This window comes from Thalassophryne amazonica, chromosome 1, assembly GCF_902500255.1.
Source record: "Thalassophryne amazonica chromosome 1, fThaAma1.1, whole genome shotgun sequence".
NCBI classification, from domain to species: Eukaryota; Metazoa; Chordata; class Actinopteri; order Batrachoidiformes; family Batrachoididae; genus Thalassophryne; species Thalassophryne amazonica.
Window position 1 is genome coordinate 38,299,333 of NC_047103.1, and position 22,636 is coordinate 38,321,968.

At 42.4% G+C, this 22,636-nt stretch overlaps 1 protein-coding gene across 4 annotated transcripts in view; it reads left to right on the plus strand.

The window, feature by feature from the left end:
- The window catches only part of lmbr1 (limb development membrane protein 1), a 142,311-nt gene that overhangs the window by 74,584 nt on the left and 45,091 nt on the right, over positions 1–22,636 (plus strand). For all 4 annotated transcript variants that reach the window (XM_034168273.1, XM_034168287.1, XM_034168264.1 and 1 more), the window contains 3 exons: positions 17,396–17,485; positions 18,954–19,030; positions 21,543–21,620. In XM_034168273.1, coding sequence (XP_034024164.1) covers positions 17,396–17,485; positions 18,954–19,030; positions 21,543–21,620 — 245 coding nt within the window. The remainder of the gene's footprint in view (positions 1–17,395; positions 17,486–18,953; positions 19,031–21,542; positions 21,621–22,636) is intronic.

Here is a 22,636-nt window from a genome sequence, read left to right on the forward strand (position 1 = left end):
TACGAGGGCCCTATTGTAATTGCGTTGTTTATTATTATTATTATTATTTATTAGGGTCCGAGTAGGAAAAAGTTCTACGAGGACCCTATTGTAATTGCGTTGTTTATAATTAATATTCTTATTATTTATTATTAGTGCCCAAGTAGGCAACGTCCTACGAGGACGCTATTGTAATTGCGCTGTTTATTATTATTATTAGGGCCCGAGTAGGCAACGTCCTACGAGGACCCTATTGTAATTGCGCTGTTTATTATTATTATCATTATTATCATTATTATTTATTAGGGCCCGAGTAGGCAACGTCCTACAAGGACCCTTTTGTAATTGCGCTGTTTATTAGGGCCCGAGTAGGAAATAGTCCTACGAGGACCCTATTGTAATTGCGCTGTTTATTATGATTATTTTTATTATTTATTATTATTATTAGGGCCAGAGTAGGCAACGTCCTACGAGGACCCTATTGTAATTGCGCTGTTTATTATTATTATCATTATTAGGGCCCGAGTAGGCAACGTCCTACGAGGACCCTATTGTAATTGCGCTGTTTATTATTATTATTGTTGTTGTTGTTATTATTATTATTAGGGCCCGAGTAGGCAACGTCCTACGAGGACCCTATTGTAATTGCGCTGTTTATTATTATTATTATTATTAGGGCCCGAGTAGGCAACGACCAACGAGGACCCTATTGTAATTGCGCTGTTTATTATTATTATCATTATTATTATTATTATTTATTAGGGCCCGAGTAGGCAACGTCCTACAAGGACCCTATTGTAATTGCGCTGTTTATTATTATTATTATTATTAGGGCCCAAGTATGCAGCGTCCTACGAGGACCCTATTGTAATTGCGCTGTTTATTATTATTATTTTTATTATTTATTATTATTATTATTAAGGCCAGAGTAGGCAACATCCTATGAGGACCCTATTGTAATTGCGCTGTTTATTATTATTTATTATTAGGGCCCAAGTAGGCAACGTCCTACGAGGACTCTATAGTATTTGCGCTGTTTATTATTATTTATTATTATTATTAGGGCCCGAGTAGGCAACGTCCTACGAGGACCCTATTGTAATTGCGCTGTTTTTTATTATTATTATTATTATTATTAGGGCCCGAGTAGGCAACGTCCTACTAGGACCCTATTGTAATTGCACTGTTTATTATTATTATTATTATTTATTATTATTATTAGGTCCCGAGTAGGAAAAACTCCTACGAGGACCCTATTGTAATTGCGCTGTTTATTTTTATTATTATTTATTATTAGGGCGCGAGTAGGCAACGTCCTATGAGGACCCTATTGTATTTGCACTGTTTATTATTATTATTAGGGCCCGAGTAGGCAACGTCCTACGAGGACCCTATTGTAATTGCGCTGTTTATTATTATAATTATTAGGGCCCGAGTAGGCATCGTCCTATGAGGACCCTATTGTATTTGCGCTGTTTATTAATTATTATTATTATTAGGGCCCGAATAGGCAATGTCCTACGAGGACCCTATTGTAATTGCGCTGTTTATTAGAGCCTGAGTAGGCAACGTCCTACGAGGACCCTATTGTAATTGCGCTGTTTATTATTATAATTATTAGGGCCCGAGTAGGCAACGTCCTACGAGGACCCTATTGTAATTGTGCTGCTTATTATTATTATTATTATTTATTATTAGGGCCAGAGTAGGCTACGTCCTACGAGGACCCTATTGTAATTGCGCTGTTTATTATTATTATTATTATTATTTATTATTATTATTATTATTATTCTCACTCTTGAAATCAAAATTTCAGCCTCTTCCCATGCTCAAAAACTCACCAAACTTTCCAAAGTCGTCCGGCCGGATCCGAAATTCGATAATTTGGGGGCGTCGCACATGGTCGCAGAAAAATCGCGAAATAGCGCCCTCTAGAAATTTTCAAAAACCCCTCCGCTTTGGGCTTTTTTCGTCGTAGCCTCACGAAATTCGGTACACATATTTACCATGCCAGGACGCACAAAAAAGTCTCTTACTGTCATGGTGAAATATCGACAGGATGTCGGCCATTTTGATTTTAAGTTTCGATTTTGAGCAAATTTTGGCCATTTCCACTACTTACATTTGAACGAACTCATCCTAGGGATTTCATCCGATCGTCTTCAAATTTGGTCAAAATCATCACAACACAATGACGATCAAAAGTTATCAAAAGATTGTAATTAAGTCAAAAGGTGTGGCTGCTAGGGGTCGTCAAACTTTGGCGAGCTTTTCGGAGCTCGCCATTTCACTTCGAACGGCTGTCACGCCCACATACTTCATCGTAGATCCTTCAAACGTGCTGGACATGATGAGGGCTCCGATGAGCTTTTCAACTTCATTCCACTTCTAAAACATGCAGAACAAATTGGTGAACGTAGGCGATGAACGCCGTGAAGTTACGAGTAACGGCGTCCGTGTGGCAGCGTGCCGAATATTGCCTATTCGCCATGAAATTACGTTCTTCATTTTGACGGCTTTAATTTTGTCACCTCATCATGAAAATTGATACAGAGGTCGAGCACGACAACCTCTTACAATTCGTAGGGGCGTCGCCCATGGGCGGGGCAAAATGACTCAATAGTGCCCCCTTGAAACTTTCAAAAACCCCTCCCCATAGGGGTTTTTTTTGGAGTAGGGAGATGAAAATTGGTACACGTGTGACTTGCAAAGACGTACAAAAAAGTCTCTTGCACCATGGGTCTACTCCAAACAGGAAGTCGGCCATTTTGAATTTCCTTCTCATTTTGGCGTGATTTCCACATGTTGTATTTGAACGAACTCCTCCTACGGATTTTGTCCAATGCACTTCAAATTTCTTTGACAGCATCCAAAGATGATACTGACCAAAAGTTATTGAAAGCTTTTCTCTATGTTGAAGGGTGTGGCCGCTATGGTGCCGCCATTTTGATCCTTTGCCATAGAACATCAAATCATGATAACTCCTTCATGCTTTGCCTGATTGACTTGAAACTTCACATGTATGATGACGGTTGGCCCCTGAACACACCCGGCCCCTCTGTTTGTACACTGAGCGCCCCCTAGTGGATGAACAATCAACATGTCATAACTCCTTCATGCATTGTGTGATTTGTTTAAAATTTTAACTGGGTGATGAGTGGTTGCCCCTGCATTCACATGCCCAAATGTGGTCACAATGGCACCCACTGTCACCCAATGTCACATCATCATGAAAATTTATACAGAGGTCGAGCACGACAACCTCTTACAATTCATAGGGGTGTCGCCCATGGGCCTGCTAGGGGTCGTGAAACTTTGGCGAGCTTTTCGGAGCACGCCATTTCACTTCGAACGGCTGTCACGCCCACATACTTCATCGTAGATCCTTCAAACGTGCTGGACATGATGAGGGCTCCGCCCTGAACATCTACATATCTTAAGTTCCCACCTGCGCCATAGCGCCCCCCGGTGGTGGCGGGAAAGGTCCTATTTTTACTTTAAGAGGTCCTGATGTCACATACTTAACCCAATCAACTTCATTCCACTTTTAAAACATGCAGAACAAATTGGTGAACATAGGAGATAAACGCCGTGAAGTTACGAGTAACGGCGTCCGTGTGGCGGCGTACCGAATATTGCCCATTCGCCATGAAATTACGTTCTTCCTTTTGACGGCTTTAATTTTGTCACATCATCATGAAAATTGATACACAGGTCGAGTACGACAAACTCTTACAATTCATAGTGGCGTCGCCCATGGGTGGGGCAAAATGCCTCAATAGCGCCCCCTTGAAACTTTCAAAACCCCCTCCCCTTAGGGGTTTTTTTGGAGTAGGGAGATGAAAATTGGTACACATGTGTGACTTGCATAGATGTACAAAAAAGTCTCTTGCATCATGGGTCTACTCCAAATAGGAAGTCGGCCATTTTGAATTTTCTTCTCATTTTGGCGTGATTTCCACATGTTGTATTTGAACGAACTCCTCCTAGGGATTTTGACCATTGCACTTCAGATTTCTTTGACAGCATCCAAAGATGATACTGACCCAATGTTATCGAAATCTTTTCTCTTTGTTGAAGGGTGTGGCCGCTATGGTGCCGCCATTTTGACCCTTTGCCATAGTACATCAAGTCATGATAACTCCTTCATGCTTTGCCTGATTGACTTGAAACTTCACATGTATGATGACGGTTGGCTCCTGAACACACCCAGCCCCTCTGTTTGTACACTGAGCGCCCGCTAGTGGATGAACAATCAACATGTCATAACTCCTTGATGCATTGTGTGATTTGTTTAAAATTTTAACTGTGTGATGAGTGGTTACTCCTGCATGCACATGCCCACATGTGCTCACAAGGGCACCCACTGGCCTGGGTAGGCGGTCGCGCGGAACGAGGGCCCGTATATGACTGCTTGCAGTCCTAGTTATGATTATTAGGGCCCGAGTAGGCAACGTCCTATGAGGACCCTATTGTAATTGCGCTTATTATTAGGTCCCGAGTAGGCAACGTCCTACGAGGACCCTATTCTAATTGCGCTGTTTATTATTATTATTATTTATTATTATTATCACTCTTGAAATCAAAATTTCGGCCTCTTCCCATGCTCATAAACTCACCAAACTTTCCAAAGTCGTCCGGCCGGATCCGAAATTCGATATTTTGGGGGCGTCGCACATGGTCGCAGAAAAATCGCAAAATAGCGCCCCCTAGAAATTTTCAAAAACCCCTCCGCATTGGGCTTTTTTCATCGTAGCCTCACGAAATTCGGTACACATATTTACCATGCCAGGACGCACGAAAAGGTCTCTTACTGTCATGGTGAAATATCGACAGGAAGTCGGATATTTTGATTTTAAGTTTCGATTTTGAGCTAATTTTGCCATTTTTGGCCATTTCCACTACTTGCATTTGAACAAACTCATCCTAGGGATTTCACCCGATCATCTTCAAGTTTGGTCAAAATCATCACAACACAATGGTTATCAAAAGATTCTAATTAAGCCAAAAGGCATGCCTGCTAGGGGTCGTGAAACTTTGGCGAGCTTTTCGGAGCACGCCATTTCACTTCGAACGGCTGTCACGCCCACATACTTCATCGTAGATCCTTCAAACGTGCTGGACATGATGAGGGCTCCGCCCTGAATGTCTACATATCTTACATTCCCACTTGTGCCATAGCGCCCCCCGGTGGTGGCGGGAAATGTCCTATTTTTACTTTAAGAGGTCCTGATGTCACATACTTAACCCAATCAACTTCATTCCACTTCTAAAACATGCAGAACAAATTGGTGAACATAGACGATGAAACTCCGTGAAGTTACGAGTAACGGCGTCCGTGTGGCAGCGTGCCGAATATTGCCCATTCGCCATGAAATTACGTTCTTCCTTTTGACGGATTTAATTTTGTCACATCATCATGAAAATTGATACACAGGTCGAGCACGACAACCTCTTACAATTCATAGTGGCATCGCCCATGGGTGGGGCAAAATGCCTCAATAGCGCCCCCTTGAAACTTTCAAAACCCCCTCCCCTTAGGGGTTTTTTTGGAGTAGGGAGATGAAAATTGGTACACATGTGTGACTTGCATAGATGTACAAAAAAGTCTCTTGCATCATGGGTCTACTCCAAATAGGAAGTCGGCCATTTTGAATTTTCTTCTCATTTTGGCGTGATTTCCACATGTTGTATTTGAACGAACTCCTCCTAGGGATTTTGACCATTGCACTTCAGATTTCTTTGACAGCATCCAAAGATGATACTGACCCAATGTTATCGAAATCTTTTCTCTTTGTTGAAGGGTGTGGCCGCTATGGTGCCGCCATTTTGACCCTTTGCCATAGTACATCAAGTCATGATAACTCCTTCATGCTTTGCCTGATTGACTTGAAACTTCACATGTATGATGACGGTTGGCTCCTGAACACACCCAGCCCCTCTGTTTGTACACTGAGCGCCCGCTAGTGGATGAACAATCAACATGTCATAACTCCTTGATGCATTGTGTGATTTGTTTAAAATTTTAACTGTGTGATGAGTGGTTACTCCTGCATGCACATGCCCACATGTGTTCACAAGGGCACCCACTGGCCTGGGTAGGCGGTCGCGCGGAACGAGGGCCCGTATATGACTGCTTGCAGTCCTAGTTATTATTATTAGGGCCCGAGTAGGCAACGTCCTACGAGGACCCTATTGTAATTGCGCTTTTTATTAGGGCCCGAGTAGGCAACGTCCTACGAGGACCCTATTGTAATTGCGCTGTTTATTATTATTATTTATTATTATTATTATTATTATTCTCACTCTTCAAATCAAAATTTCGGCCTGTTCCCGTGCTCAAAAAGTCAACAAACTTTCCGAAGTCATCCGGCCGGATCCGAAATTCGATATTTTAGGGGCGTCGCACATGGTCATCGCGAAATCGCTCCCCCTAGAAATTTTCAAAAACCCCTCCGCATTGGACTTTTTTCGTCGTAGCCTCACGAAATTCGGTACACATATTTACCATGCCAGGACGCACGAAAAAGTCTCTTACTGTCATGGTGAAATATTGACAGGAAGTCAGCCATTTTGATTTTAAGTTTTGATTTTGAGCAAATTTTGGTCATTTTTGGCCATTTCCACTACTTACTTTTGAACGAACTCGTCCTAGGGATTTCATCCGATCATCTTCAAATTTGGTCAAAATCATCACAACACAATGGTTATCAAAAGATTCTAATTAAGTCAAAAGGCGTGGCTGCTAGGGGTCGTCAAACTTTGGCGAGCTTTTCGGAGCTCGCCATTTCACTTCGAACGGCTGTCACGCCCACATACTTCATCGTAGATCCTTCAAACGTGCTGGACATGATGAGGGCTCCGCCCTGAATGTCTACATATCTTACATTCCCACTTGTGCCATAGCGCCCCCCGGTGGTGGCGGGAAATGTCCTATTTTTACTTTAAGAGGTCCTGATGTCACATACTTAACCCAATCAACTTCATTCCACTTCTAAAACATGCAGAACAAATTGGTGAACATAGACGATGAACTCCGTGAAGTTACGAGTAACGGCGTCCGTGTGGCAGCGTGCCGAATATTGCCCATTCGCCATGAAATTACGTTCTTCCTTTTGACGGATTTAATTTTGTCACATCATCATGAAAATTGATACACAGGTCGAGCACGACAACCTCTTACAATTCATAGGGGCATCGCCCATGGGCGGGCCAAAATGCTTCAATAGTGCCTCCATGAAACTTTCAAAAACCCCTCCACATAGGGGTTTTTTTGGAGTAGGGACATGAAAATTGGTACACGTTACTTGCATAGATGTACAAAAAAGTCTCTTGCACCATGGGTCTACTCCAAACAGGAAGTCGGCCATTTTGAATTTTCTTGTCATTTTGGCGTGATTTCCACATGTTGTATTTGAACGAACTCCTCCTAGGGATTTTGTCCAATGCACTTCAAATTTCTTCCAGATCACCCAGAGACGATACTGACTAAAAGTTATTGAAAGCTTTTTTTTATGTTGAAAGGTGTGGCCGCTGTGGCACCGCCATTTTGACCCTTCACATGGAACATTATACTTAAACAGGTACTGAAGTCACATAGTTAACCCAATGAACTTCCTTCCACTTCTAAAACATGCAGAACAAGTTGTTAAACGTAGGCCATGATCGCCGTGAACCTACCGGTAACGGCTTTTGTGTGGCGGCGTACCAAATATCGCCCCTTTGCCATGAAATTACGTTCTTCCTTTTGACGGCTTTCATTTTGTCATATCATCATGAAAATTGATACACAGGTCAAGCATGACAACCTCCTACAATTCATAGGGGCCTCGCCCATGGGCGGGGCAAAGTGCATCAATAGCGCCCCCTTGAAAATTTCAAATCCCCTCCCCATAGGGGTTTTTTTGGAGTATGGAGATGAAAATTGGTACACAAGTGTGACTTGCATAGACGTACAAAAACGTCTCTTGCACCATGAGTCTACTCCAAACAGGAAGTCGGCCATTTTGAATTTTCTTCTCATTTTGAAATGATTTCCACATGTTGTATTTGAACAAACTCCTCCTAGGGATTTTGTCCAATGCACTTCAAATTTCTTTAACAGCATCCACAGATGATACTAACCAAAAGTTAGTGGATGAACCATCAACATGTCATAACTCCTTCATGCATTGTGTGATTTGCTTGAAATGTGAACTGTTGGATGAGTGGTTGCCCCTGCATGCACATGCCCACATGTGTTCACAAGGGCACCCACTGGCCTGGGTAGGCGGTCGCGCGGAACGAGGGCCCGTATATGACTGCTTGCAGTCCTAGTTATTATTATTATTATTATTCTCACTTTTGAAATTGAAATTTCGGCCTCTTCCCATGCTCAAAAACTCACCAAACTTTCAGAGTCGTCCGGCCGGATCCAAAATTCGATATTTTGGGGGCGTCGCACATGGTCACAGAAAAATCACGAAATAGCGCCCCCTAGAAATTTTCAAAAACCCCTCCTCATTGGGCTTTTTTCATCGTAGCCTCACGAAATTCAGTACACATATTTACCATGCCAGGACGCATGAAAAAGTCTCTTACTGTCATGGTGAAATATCGACAGGAAGTCAGCCATTTTGATTTTAAGTTTTGATTTTGAGCAAATGTTTTGCCATTTTTGGCCATTTCCACTACTTACATTTGAACGAACTCGTCCAAGGGATTTCATCCGATCGTCTTCAAATTTGGTCAAAATCATCACAACACAATGGTTATCAAAAGATTCTAATTAAGTCGAAAGGCGCGGCTGCTAGGGGTCGTCAAACTTTGGCGAGCTTTTTGGAGCTCGCCATTTCACTTCGAACGCTGTCACGCCCACATACTTCATCGTAGATCCTTCAAACTTGCTGGACATGATGAAGGCTCCGCCCTGAACGTCTACATATCTTAAGTTCCCACCTGCGCCATAGCGGCCCCCACTGGTGGCGGGAAAGGTCCTATTTTTACTTTAAGAGGTCCTGATGTCACATACTTAATCCAATCAGTATCTTCATTCCACTTCTAAAACATGCATAACAAATTGGTGAACATAGGCGATAAACGCCGTGAAGTTACGAGTAACAGCGTCCGTGTGGCGGCGTGCCGAATATTAACCATTCGCCATGAAATTACGTTCTTCCTTTTGACGGCTTTAATTTTGTCACATCATCATGAAAATTGATACACAGGTCGAGCACGACAATGTCTTACAATTCATAGGGGCGTCGCCCATGGGCAGGGCAAAATGCCTCAATAGCGCCCCCTTGAAACTTTCAAAAACCCCTCCACATAAACCCCTCCACATAGGGGTTTTTTTGGAGTAGGGAGATGAAAATTGGTACACGTGTGACTTGCGTAGACGTACAAAAAAGTCTCTTGCACCATGGGTCTACTCCAAACAGGAAGTCAGCCATTTTGAATTTTCTTCTCATTTTTGCGTGATTTCCACATGTTGTATTTGAACGAACTCCTCCTAGGAATTTTGTCCGATGCACTTCAAATTTCTTATATATCACCCACAGACGATACTGACCAAAAGTTATCGAAAGCTTTTCTTTATGTCGAAGGGTGTGGTCGCTATGGCGCCGCCATTTGACCCTTCGCCATGGAACTTGCAGTCCTACTTATTATTATTATTATTATTATTATTATTATTATTCTCACTCTTGAAATCGAAATTTCAGCCTCTTCCCATGCTCGGATCCGAAATTCAATATTTTGGGGGCGTCGCACATGGTCGCAGAAAAGTCGTGAAATAGCGCCCCCTAGAAATTTTCAAAAATCCCTCCTTTTTGGGCTTTTTTCATCGTATCCTCACGAAATTCGGTATACATATTTACCATGCCAGGACGCACGAAAAAGTCTCTTACTGTCATGGTGAAATATCGACAGGAAGTCGCCATTTTGATTTTAAGTTTCGATTTTGAGCAAATTTTTGCCATTTTTGGCCATTTACACTACTTACATTTGAACGAACTCGTCTTAGGGATTTCATCCGATTGTCTTCAAATTTGGTCAAAATCATCACAACACAATGGTGATCAAAAGTTATCAAAAGATTCTAATTAAGTCAAAAGGCGTGGCTGCTAGGGGTCGCTTTTCGGAGCACGCCATTTCATTTCGAACGGCTTTCACACCCACATACTTCATCATAGATCCTTCAAACTTGCTGGACATGATGAGGGCTCCGCCCTGAATGCCTACATATCTTAAGTTCCCACCTGCGCCATTGCGCCCCCCCGGTGGTGGTGGGAAATGTCCTATTTTTACTTTAAGAGGTCCTGATGTCACATACTTAATCCAATCAACTTCATTCCACTTCTAAAACATGCAGAACAAATTGTTGAACGTAGGCGATGAACGCCGTGAAGTTACGAGTAACGGCGTCCGTGTGGCAGCGTGACGAATATTGCCCATTCGCCATGAAATTACGTTCTTCCTTTTGACGGCTTTAATTTTGTCACATCATCATGAAAATTTATACACAGGTCGAGCATGACAACCTCTTACAATTCGTAGGGGCGTCGCCCATGGGCGGGGCAAAATGACTCAATAGCGCCCTCTTGAAACTTTCAAAACCCCTCCCCATAGGGGTTTTTTTGGAGTAGGGAGATGAAAATTGGTACACGTGTGACTTGCATAGATGTACAAAAAAGTCTCTTGCACCATGGGTCTACTCCAAACAGGAAGTTGGCCATTTTGAATTTTCTTCTCATTTTGGCGTGATTTCCACATGTTGTATTTGAACGAACTCCTCCTAGGGATTTTGTCCAATGCCCTTCAAATTTCTTCCACATCACCCAGAGACGATACTGACCAAAAGTTATCGAAACCTTTTCTTTATGTCGAAGGCTGTGGCCGATATGGCGCCGCCATTTTGACCCTTCGCCATGGAACATTATACTTAAACAGGTACTGATTTCACATACTTAACACCATCAACTTCCTTCCACTTCTAAAACATGCAGAACAACTTGGTGAACATAGGCGATGATCGCCTTGAACTTACGAGTAACGGCTTCTGTGTGGTGGCGTACTGAATATCGCCCCTTCACCATGAAATTACGTTCTTCCTTTTGACGGCTTTAATTTTGTCATATCATCATGAAAATTGATACACAGATCAAGCATGACAACCTCCTACAATTCATAGGGGCCTTGCCCATGGGTGGGTCAAAGTGCCTAAATAGCGCCCCCTTGAAAATTTCAAAAACCCCTCCCCATAGGGGTTTTTTTGGAGTAGGGAGATGAAAATTGGTACACATGTGACTTGCATAGACGTACAAAAAGTCTCTTGTACCATGAGTCTACTGCAAACAGGAAGTCGGCCATTTTGAATTTTCTTCTCATTTTGAAATGATTTCCACATGTTGTATTTGAACGAACTCCTCCTAGGGATTTTGTCCAATGCACTTCAAATTTCTTTGACAACATCCAAAGATGATACTGACCAAAAGTTATCGAAAGCTTTTCTCTATGTTGAAGGGTGTGGCCGCTATGGTGCCGCCATTTTGTCCCTTTGCCATAGAACATCAAGTCATGATAACTCCTTCATGCTTTGCCTGATTGACTTGAAACTTCACATGTATGATGACGGTTGGCCCCTGAACACACCCAGCCCCTCTGTTTGTACACTGAGCGCCCCCTAGTGGATGAACAATCAACATGTCATAACTCCTTCATGCATTGTGTGATTTGTTTAAAATTTTAACTGTGTGATGAGTGGTTACTCCTGCATGCACATGCCCACATGTGCTCACAAGGGCACCCACTGGCCTGGGTAGGCGTTTGCGCAGAACGAGGGCCCGTATATGACTGTTTGCAGTCCTAGTTGTTATTATTATTCTCACTCTTGAAATCGAAATTTCGGCCTCTTCCCATGCTCAAAAACTCACCAAACTTTCCAAAGTCGTCCGGCCGGATCCGAAATTCGATGTTTTGGGGTCGCACACAAGGTTGCTGCGAAATCGCGAAATAGCGCCCCCTAGAAATTTTCAAAAACCCCTCCGCATTGGGGTTTTTTCGTCGTAGCCTCACGAAATTCGGTACACTTATTTACCATGCCAGGACGCACAAAAAACTCTCTTCCTGTCATGGTGAAATATCGACAGGAAGTCGGCCATTTTGATTTTAAGTTTCGATTTTGAGGTAATTTTTGCCATTTTTGGCCATTTCCAGTACTTAAATTTGGACAAACTCGTCCTAGAGATTTCATCCTATCGTCTCCAAATTTGGTCAGCATCATCATGAAATAATTGTGATCAAAAGTTATCAAAAGATTCTAATTAGGTCAAAAGGCGTGGCTGCTAGGGGTCGTCAAACTTTGGCGAGCTTTTCTGAGTGCGCCGTTTCACTTCGAACGGCTGTCACGCCCACATACTTCATCGTAGATCCTTCAAACGTGCTGGACATGATGAGGGCTCCGCCCTGAATGTCTGCATATAATATGTTCCCACCTCTGCCATAGCACCCCCCGGTGGTGGCAGGAAATGTCCTATTTTTACTTTAAGAGGTCCTGATGTTACATACTTAACCCAATCAACTTCATTCCACTTCTGAAACATGCAGAACAAATTGGTGAATGTAGGCGATGAACGCCATGAAGTTACGAGTAACGGCGTCCATGTGGCTGTGTGCCGAATATTGCTCATTCGCCATGAAATTACGTTCTTCCTTTTGACGGCTTTAGTTTTGTCATATCATCATGAAAATTGATACACAGGTCAAGCATGTCAACCTCTTACAATTCATAGGGGCGTCGCCCATGGGTGGGGCAAAATGTCTTGAAACTTTCAATAAAACCTCCTCATCTGGGTTTTTTGGAGTAGGGAGATGAAAATTGGTACACATGTGTGACTTGCATAGACGCACAAAAAAGTCTCTTGCACCATGGGTCTACTCCAAACAGGAAGTTGGCCATTTTGAGATTTCTTGTCATTTTGGCGTGATTTCCACACATTGTATTTGAACAAACTCCTCCTAGGGATTTCACAGCATCCAGAGATGATACTGACCAAAAAGTTATCGAAAGCTTTTCTCTATGTTGAAGGGTGTGGCCGCTATGGCACCGCCATTTTGACCCTTCACCATGGAACATCAATTCATGATAACTCCTTCATGCTTTGCCTGATTGACTTGAAACTTCACGTGTGATGACGGTTGGCCTCTGAACACACCTGACCTCTCTGTTTGTACACTGAACACCCCCTAGTGGATGAACCATCAACATGTCATAACTCCTTCGTGCATTGTGTGATTTGGTTGAAATTTTAACTGTGTAATGAGTGGTTGCCCCTGCATGCACATGCCCACATCTGGTCACAAGGGGACGCACTGCCCTGGGTAGGCGGTCGCTTCAAACGAGGGCCTGTATATGACTGCTTGCAGTCCTAGTTATTATTATTAAGAATACTTCAGCCTGCATTTCTTTCATAGCTCGTGGTGAAATCCCTTGTTTTTGACATTGAATAATTCCAAAAAGGAAGTATGTTGGCCATGGGCCAAAAGCTACTGTGATGTTATTGCTAGTGTGCAACCAAGTGTATAGATGTAAGTAACTGAAGAGGATGAACATCCTTTCAAACCAGGGAGGTAAGGCAGATCACTGCCTGATAATGCATGTTTTCAAATGTAACGCCAGCCACTTCCATAGAGTGTCACCTAAGCGTATGCTTCCCCCGGACTCATTCCACACTAACCTGCTTTGAACACACTGGTAGAATAATTGTAATCTGTTTCTTATCACCTCAAAAACTCTTTGATCCTAACAAGTCCCCATAAGGCCAACAATAAGTGGTCAGTATCTCCATCTGTGCACTGAAGCCAAGCTGGAGTCCATTTGTGTCTGGTCGGTGGGTGCTGGAATTAAATGAGGATGTTGATCTGTGGAAGTTTATACTTAAGTATATGAGGCATGAATGTTTTTATGTATACATGCACATGTTCACCCTTGTCCACACAAGTGAAACACTGCTCTCGTGGCCTTCCTTTGATCAGCTGAGAAGACTGAGTAGAATGCAGTAAAAGTGTGACACACTGTTATTTTCTTGCTTCAACATTTAATGCAGCACCAACCGTCCAGGTTTAGACTGTTGCATTGCATTATTTTATACATATTTTCTTACTTACAATTCTGGCCATGGTGGTTTTTCATAAAGGAAGAAGCAAACAGACAAAAGGTGTATACTTGAATAATCCCTGCACTGGTAATGGTGTCCGGCTTGGACAGAAAAAATGTAGGTGGGTTGGCAAATGAGTAAGTTAGTCCATCCCAGCCAGCTTGTGTAGACAGTGATTCAAAAACAATAAATGTATCTCATACATCACCACACTAAAACAGCTTCCCTTATTTTCTGGAGTGCAAGTTGGACTAACGTATACATCGCATCTGTCAAAAATGCATTGGGAAGAAAAAAATGTGTGTAATCACACCTTTTTTCTGTTTGTGGAACTCACATCATTTCCCTGAGGGCCAGTTTAACAGCAGACAGTAACTCAGTGTAGCACACCACAGGCTTTGCTGGTGCCTAACATAAGGACTTTTGAATTCCAAAAATAAGCAAGATGGACAAATGTATGAGCATTGGACCACATATTGTGTGTTATTTGATGCAGTTTGGACAGAATAAATTGTCACATACAATGCTAAATTCCATAAATAAGCAAGATGGTCCAAAAACAAAACTCATTCGATAGGCGTTTATTTTAGGTCCATAACATATCTATCTGGAGAACATATGTTTCTTCTCCTGTCACAGCAATTGAGATTTCTAAATAATGACCACAAGCTATGTCAGTTGCATGTGTGTATAATGACAAAACATGAACTGGATCCTCCACTCATATTGCTCCCCAGACGAAGGGTGTTTTGTTTTTATACCTCAGCTGTTACTGAATTTTTACAAAAATGATACGTGATAAAATGATACGTTAAACAAGATTGGGGATCCATGTTGTGTGGAACTATTGTACTCACGTCAACAAAGATGGAAAGTAGTACGGCATAATGTGGATTCACTACAATGGATCCAGGGGTACTGGATCTGGTAGTAAACCCGTGGATCCACATCCGGCTGAGGTATAAATATTTTCAACAAGGTTTTAGTCTTTGCAGGTATTCTTAAAAGGGCAATCGTGATTTGAGTCCCTGAGTATACTGCAGTGTGACACGTACGCTTGACCGCTCTGTCCTCTCAAGACCCTGATCAGTTGATGGCAGAGCAGAGAATTCTGTCCAGATGCTCTGCAACATAGTGACCTTGCCAGTGCCTCTGTTATCTCAGCATGGTGTTTAGCATATTTGTGGATGACGTAATTTTTTGACTGTGCTGAAGGTTGGAGAGGATACACTGAATTACTCTGGGTGCTCTTGCTTGCCAGAAGCTTCACTCAGCATCTCTGCATCGCCGTAATTCAGGCTTGAGCTGGAGCTGCCAGCAGACGTACAAGAGGGATATGTTTAACTTCTGTCTGGAGTGATGTCAATGTGCAGATATTTCAGTTCAAATTTTTTTCAATTTCCCCTATTTGTTTCAACAAACAGTGTTGTACTTTTTATAAGTTGGAGCTTCATATCTGTCAGGGCTATTGAGGAACATATATGTATTTATTTATTTATTTGTTTGATGGTTTACCTGTTAGGGGTGAAGGGGGTCATGTTAGGACATTTTCTGCACATTAGTGATGGACTGTTTCATTTACAGTTGAGCATAAGTGGCTAACCTGAACAGTGTCTGGAGAGAAAAGGTTGTTGAACTGCCTGTGACACTTGCTGTTGTGTCTACATTTGCTCGGAGGGTTCAAACTTTCCCCTGCTTAGCTCCTGGGACAGGTATGTTTGAGGACATAGACAAGGTGGTAACACTCTTGCTTCATGTCTATCTCTCTTTTACCTGCTTAAAGCTATGCAGACAGGGTGTGTCATAATAACAGAGGGAAGAAAAGGTTTGATCAAAGTGATTGGCCCCTCACTCTTGTAACAAAGATGAAAGATGGTATTTTTATTGCATGCTAGTAACAGTGTAACAGTGAACTAATTGGTCTTGATCTGCCAATCACCCCAGGGGATGCAAATGGATACTCTTCCAGTTTGGCTCCTATGCTAGTGCTTCTTGGCTGGAAGGAAAATGGAGTGAAATGGATAAATCAGCTTTAAATGAGCTGGCCTTGTGGTTTTCCTGGAGAATCCCTTGCTGTCTTCTCCAGCTCGCTCAGCCAGTTGTGGCATGTGCTAGACGGCTCCTGACACAAGAGATTATTTTTGCTTGTTTGAGGTCATTATGTTCTGTGCAGGATTACTTGAGTTTTGATGGAGTTGCTTAATAAAGACAAATACCAAATGCAGAGGAAAGGTGAGTCAACTAAAAAAGTACTCAGAGGACGTACCTCTGACAAAACACACCAGTCCTCAAATTCTGCATTGGGATAAACCAAAATTATAACATCACCCCTGACTGAAAGTATAATTAATTAACACAAATTATGTCTTTGTCTGTCGTGGATTATGATGGGTCAATGTTGGTTTTGTTGTTTCAGTGATAATTTGTGGGAGTATGTGGTCCCAGGTCCATTACAACACATGATTCTCTCTCTACAACCAACCAAAGTACAAGCTGTGTCTCAGAATTGCATCTCTGTTTTTTGCAGATGATGTGGTCCTGTTAGCCTCAACAGACAGTGATGTGCAGTCCAATGTGCACTGGATAGGTTTGAGGCAAAGTGTGAAGCAACTGGAATGAGATCAGTCCTTCAAATCTGAGACCATGATCCTTTGTCAGAAAAGGTTGGATTGTCCTCTCAGGGTCAGGGTTGTTCCAAGTGGAGGATTTCAAGTATTCCAGGGTCTTGTTCACAAGTGGGGGTGCGTGACATCACCAGATGGATTGGGGCTGCCTCTGAGGTCCTTCGGATGGTGAAGAAAGAGCAGAGCCGCAAGTTGAGGCTCTCTGTTTACCAGTGGATATACGCTCCTATCCTCACCTATGGTTATGAGCTCTTGGTAGTGACAGAAAGAGCAAGATTGCAGATGCAAGCGTTGGAAATAAGGTTCTTACACCTTATGTAAGAGTGTAAATCTGGCCTTACACTGAAGGCTATGATGAGAAGTTTGAATTTCAGGGAGGGACTCTGAGTAGACTCACTGGTTATTGAAAGGAGCCAGCGAACTTGGATAGGGCATCTGTTGAGGATGCCCCCGGTCATCTCCCTAGGGACATGGTGGAGGGGTTACATCTCCCAGCTGGATAGCAGTGGAGCAGTTATGAGAAATATTAATCATGAGTTATCATATTGATTTGATGCCTAATCGTATCTTAATTTCCTCACAGTGTACCTATCAGACAAATACTTGTTGCTTGAGTTGCTACTGAATAAGGTGTTTCAGTGACTGTTATTTCCACAGGCTCATCCTCACACACTTACACTCGAGGAGCCTTTCTTCACCAACTCAACAAAGAATTGGACCTTATTAGAAATCAGAGAAATAAATTGGGTAAGTATTATTTTTTTATGATAAGACAGGGCTGATATACAGTGTTTTAAGACCTTGAATTACTGTAGAAATATAAGCCATCAAATTTGCTTTTTACATATTGCTGACAGGCAGGCACTTTCTCCCCTGCTGCCTTAATTTCTTAATTTGGATTGAGACCAGAACTGTCTGATAATCTTCCATCCATTTTAGGGTATTATAAATAAGGCCGGAGCCTTTTGGGGAGCAGAGTCTGGGAGGAGAGCACTAAGGCACTTAGGATATTGGACAAGATGCAAACTTTATATTGTAGCAAGCGTTTTCATGATGTCATTAATTTAGAAGGTTGGTGAGTATAAAGTGCAGTTGGCAAAAACTTCTCAGGAAAGCAGGGTGGGTGCACTTTGAGAATAAAAACGACTAACAAGGTTGGAAATGAATAATGTCAATATGGCATGCGCTACAGGGCAGGCAGGTCAACAATGAAAGGGGACTATGTACATCCATAACAAATGCCACCCACCTCTAATTCCTGTAGCAGAGCAGGTAGCTCAGTGGATCAGGAGCTGGCCTGCCAATATGTAGACCCAGCTTTGAATCCTGCTCATGCCACCTGTCTTTGTCCTTGCATAACAGTTTTTTTTGGTTTTCATTGTCTGTTTACCCAGCGCTAAGTGGGTACCAGCCTTGGCCGGGAAACAACCTGCGTCAAACTGGTATCCCATCCAAGCGGGAATCATAGATTCTCATCAGCTTCGATGCAGAATTCTAAGATAAGCCTGCATATTCAACATATTTCAGGTTCTTATAGATGCAAGTGAGGAAGATTGAACTTCCTATTTTGAGCCAAGGGGAGGTGATGGTCTAGCAGTTAAGCAGTAGACTTGATGCCAGAGGATCCTCGGTTCAAATACCCATCTGGCCAGAAAATCACAAAGGGCCCTTGGGCAAGCTCCTTAATCCCCAAGTTGCTCCTCGTGTGTAGTGTGCGCTTTGCATGGTGCCACCCTGACATCAGAGTGTGAGTGTGTGTGTGTGTGTGTGTGTGTGTGTCTGTGTGTGTGTGTTAATGGGTGAATGCGAGGCGTCAATGTAAAGTGCTTTGAGCTTCTGATATAGATGGACAAGCTCGATATAAATGCAGTCCATGTTGGTGTCTTAACATGCACAATGACTATAACATATAATAATGACTGGCCTATCAAGTTTATCAAGTTACTAGTGAAGCCTTGTTGCTAATCACAGAGTTGCTTGCATCAATGATGGAATCTAGAGGAAACCCCCAACTCCCTTTCACTTTACCCAAATCGCAATACAATAGTGCTGTTAGCTCAGCAACACAGGTTGTTAGCTCTAAGGCTCTTGAATGCTTTGGTCAAATGACAAGCAGGAGATGTTCGCTACATGAGTGTGCCTTGTTGGTTATTGGTTATACAAAGTGTGAATAAGTTAAAAGGCATTTCACGTTGTCCCGCTTATGCTCATTCAGAAAGAAGAAAAAAAGCATCAGGTTGGGAGAAGAACTTACTGTATCCCATAGTGATGCTGATACTCCTCACAGGAACGGTGAGTACTGAGACTGACCTGCCATTAAGCCCACACTCTTTACTCATGGTGCATAAAGCCTGGCTGATGTAAACTGGGAATAACATACTGCACCCCAGAACTCTTCCTGGTGTGGAACTGTTTTTTGTTTCATAGCTCAGTAGTCACCTGAAACTACTGTGATTTTTTTTTTTATAGATAGGTTGGAAATATTGGTGCTACAAAATCATGACATCACATCGAATAACTATTATTCTTTTCAAAATTCAGTTTTACAGTGATTCTTCTCACGGATATTTTTTGTACCTTTGTCAGCTGACAGAAGAGGGAGGAGCTAATGCAATCACCCATTTTGTGTTTGCAGATGCTACAACTCAAAAAGGTGTTTGATGGATTACAATAGAATATACAGTGGTCCCTCGTTTATCGCGGGAGTTACGTTCTAAAAATAGCCCCCAATAGGCGAAATCCGCAAAGTAGTCAGCATTATTTTTTACAATTATTATAAACATTTTAAGGCTGTAAAACCCCTTACTACACACTTTTCTCAAACAGGCATTAACATTTTCTCACTTTTCTCTCGTGTGTAAACACTCTCAAAGTTCAAACCTTAGTAGAAAAATAAGACCAACCTGTTTTCAGGCCCAAACATTTTTTTGAGAAATAAAAATAGAACGTTTTCCTATAAATAATTATGATGGCTTTTAGAACTAACTTTACTAACTAACTTTAATGATCAACCTACGAGGTTGGACACATAAGAAATTATTAATAGTGACTGACCAGTATTTCACAGTTCCTCTGATCGCGCCTCTTAGTCCTGGCGCCGCTCAGCTGTCATGCCTTTTTCCACCTCGGTGCAGGTGTCTTTTTCCGAGTGAAGAACAGCGTTATGGGTAGTTGTTGGCGCTCTTTTTTTCTTCTGGGCAAGAAGATTCTTATAAACAGACACGCAGAACACAATGCGCGTACTCTACCTTTGCGGTGCCGCGACCGGCCTGCTTGATGAGGACGCAGAACACAATGCGCTGTAAAAAAAAAAAAAAGCATGCAAAATTGGACTAAAAAAAATCAGCGAAACTGCGAGCCCGCGAAAGGTGAACCGCGTTATAGCGAGGGACCACTGTAGTAGTAGTGGAGTAATGGTCACTGAACAGTGGAAGAGTTGAGAAAATTTTGTGGGTGATCTCAGTCTGCATCAAAATCTTTTATTTTCTTTAATTTATTTAACATTACAAATCAGCTTTTGTTTTTATCTCAGTTCCTACCGCTCATATTATAACCAAACCTTAACCTTTGGTACTGAAGAATGAAGGCAAAATGGAAGTGGAAAATCTTGCAATTCTTTGAATGACTGCTTGAGGCATGCTCCAAAAGTGAGACTCCCATATTAAAATGTCCAACTTTAGATAACAACTAAACATAGGTAGTTTCCCCTTTCATGACATCTGTGCAGGGAGGTGTATTTTTTTTTTTTTTTTTTTAAGGGAGGTGATGGTGTAGTGGTTAAAGCGTTGGGCTTGACACCAGAGGATCCTCTGTTCAAATCCCAGTCTGACCAGAAAATCACTAAGGGCCCTTGGGCAAGGTCCTTAATCCTGGTGTGAAGTGAGTACCTTGTATGGCAGCACCCTCACATCGTGGTGAATGTGAAGCATTATTTGTAAAGCACTTTGAGCGTCTGATGCAGATGGAAAAGCACTATAGAAATGCAGTCCATTTACCATTTTCAAATCAAATCAAATGTCAGTGTATACTACTTTAAAACATAAAGTTATGAATAATTAAGGGTGTGTTTGCATTGAGTGACAGCTGTGTGCTGGAGTCAAGGCCCCCAATAGCAGTCGTTGCAAGATGACTCTCCTTTCTGAGTATTTTGTTACAAATATCCGAGATAACATTGCTTGCTGTGTGGTTGATTATATTAATGGCCCTTCAAAGAAGTCGGTGTGCCAGTGTTTCCGTTCTGTGAATTTTTATTTCTATGTTAGCATCAGTTTAGCATCTAACGAGCAGGTAACTTGCACCGATGGTGCGCTAAGTGGGTATTTGGTGGGTACTAAGGCAGTATGCCAGTCACATGTTATAATACCCAGCCACTGCCCAGTCCACAAAAATGTGTTAATAAAACACCTGAACCAAAGGTAGCCTGTTAGCCTTAGCTTAGCTTCTCTTTTTTTGGTAACTGTAAGACAGAGGCATGTCCAAGCTGTATTTGTCATGCCAGTTTTGTCCACGCTCCACCTGTTTGCCTATTTATGGGTTGGTCAGGAGTCAGGTGCTGCCAATTTGGTGACATTTGGGCATTCGCAACTGCATTTGAGCTTTGCAGACATGCTTCAGAAAACCTATGTATGATGCCACAGGAGGTTTGTCCAGTAAATGTAGTTTATGATTATGATGTTGCAAAAATCAGATTTGATTTTGGGGGGGTCAGAAATCTGCCATCTGTCAGTTATGGAGGTAATAATGGCAGAGGTATGCACTCTCGGAATGCCCTTTTTGGTATGAACAAATTTTAATCTGTCTGCAGACAATCTCAGTTCTTCTGGTGGCATTGAACATCCTCTACCTTCTAGTGGATGAGACTGCCATGCCCAAGGGATCCACGGTAAGTTTACTGCCTGTACACATGCCCAGAATGTAAACTGCAAAAGTGCTTTCATATCAGTCCTGCCATGTTCCTGGCGGAGACTTGAATCAAATTCCGGATATGCTCAGGTGCACGCTGGAAGAAAAGGCCTGACCAGATGTTAATCAGACCCCAACCTTGTCCCTCTGGTTTTGTTTGGGAAGTTCATTGAAAGTCATTTCACAGTAGTGTGAGGACTGAATGAGCAAGCTACGTGTTTCAAGTCCATGTTGGTTTGAGTAAGCTGCTTTTCCTCCAGGTGAACAGTTCTTGCTGTGAGATTTTCATCTCTGCCTAACATGCAATGTGTTTTAAGTTCTCTTATCTCTCCCTCTTATCTTGTCTGCAGTGACAGAGGTGTGTGCGTGTACTTACTTGCGTGTACGTGTGCATTTGTGGTTGCAGTCATGTCTGAGAAGGGGCAACATTATGTATCCAATTTCTCCTTCATTTAATTTTACGTCTTGCGGGCAACTGACAGAGCTGCCCTCGACATTCCAATTATTTTATTGAGCAGAAATGTTTTCTTTGGCATGACGCATCATAGAAAATCCCCCAAATTACACTTGTCATGGAGCTCGAAACTGTCCTCCCCTGGCATTGTGGCCCCGCTAAATGGTTTGCACGTTTGTTGAGCTGGATGGCTGCCACACCTCTGATCTTACAGCAGCGGGATGAGGCGTAAAGGGGCAGGTGGGGGTGTATGTGTGTGTGTTGGGGTGGAATAATGGTTCTTGTAAAACAATCAATACTGATAAAATATTCATTTAAACTTAAACTTACCCACAGCTCTCAAAATCTATGCCCATCTAGCAATGAAATTTCCTTGCAATTACTTTATCCCTGATCGGAAAGATAACTGAGTGCCTGGATCAGGACTGGACAAGGTGTTGCTGCTGAAGTAAAGAGCCTCAGACTGTGGGAAAGTCAAATGAGGCCCCGTTGCACTGACTGTTGTGGGGAAGAGCACAATAGAAGTGCCTTGTCAATGTTTG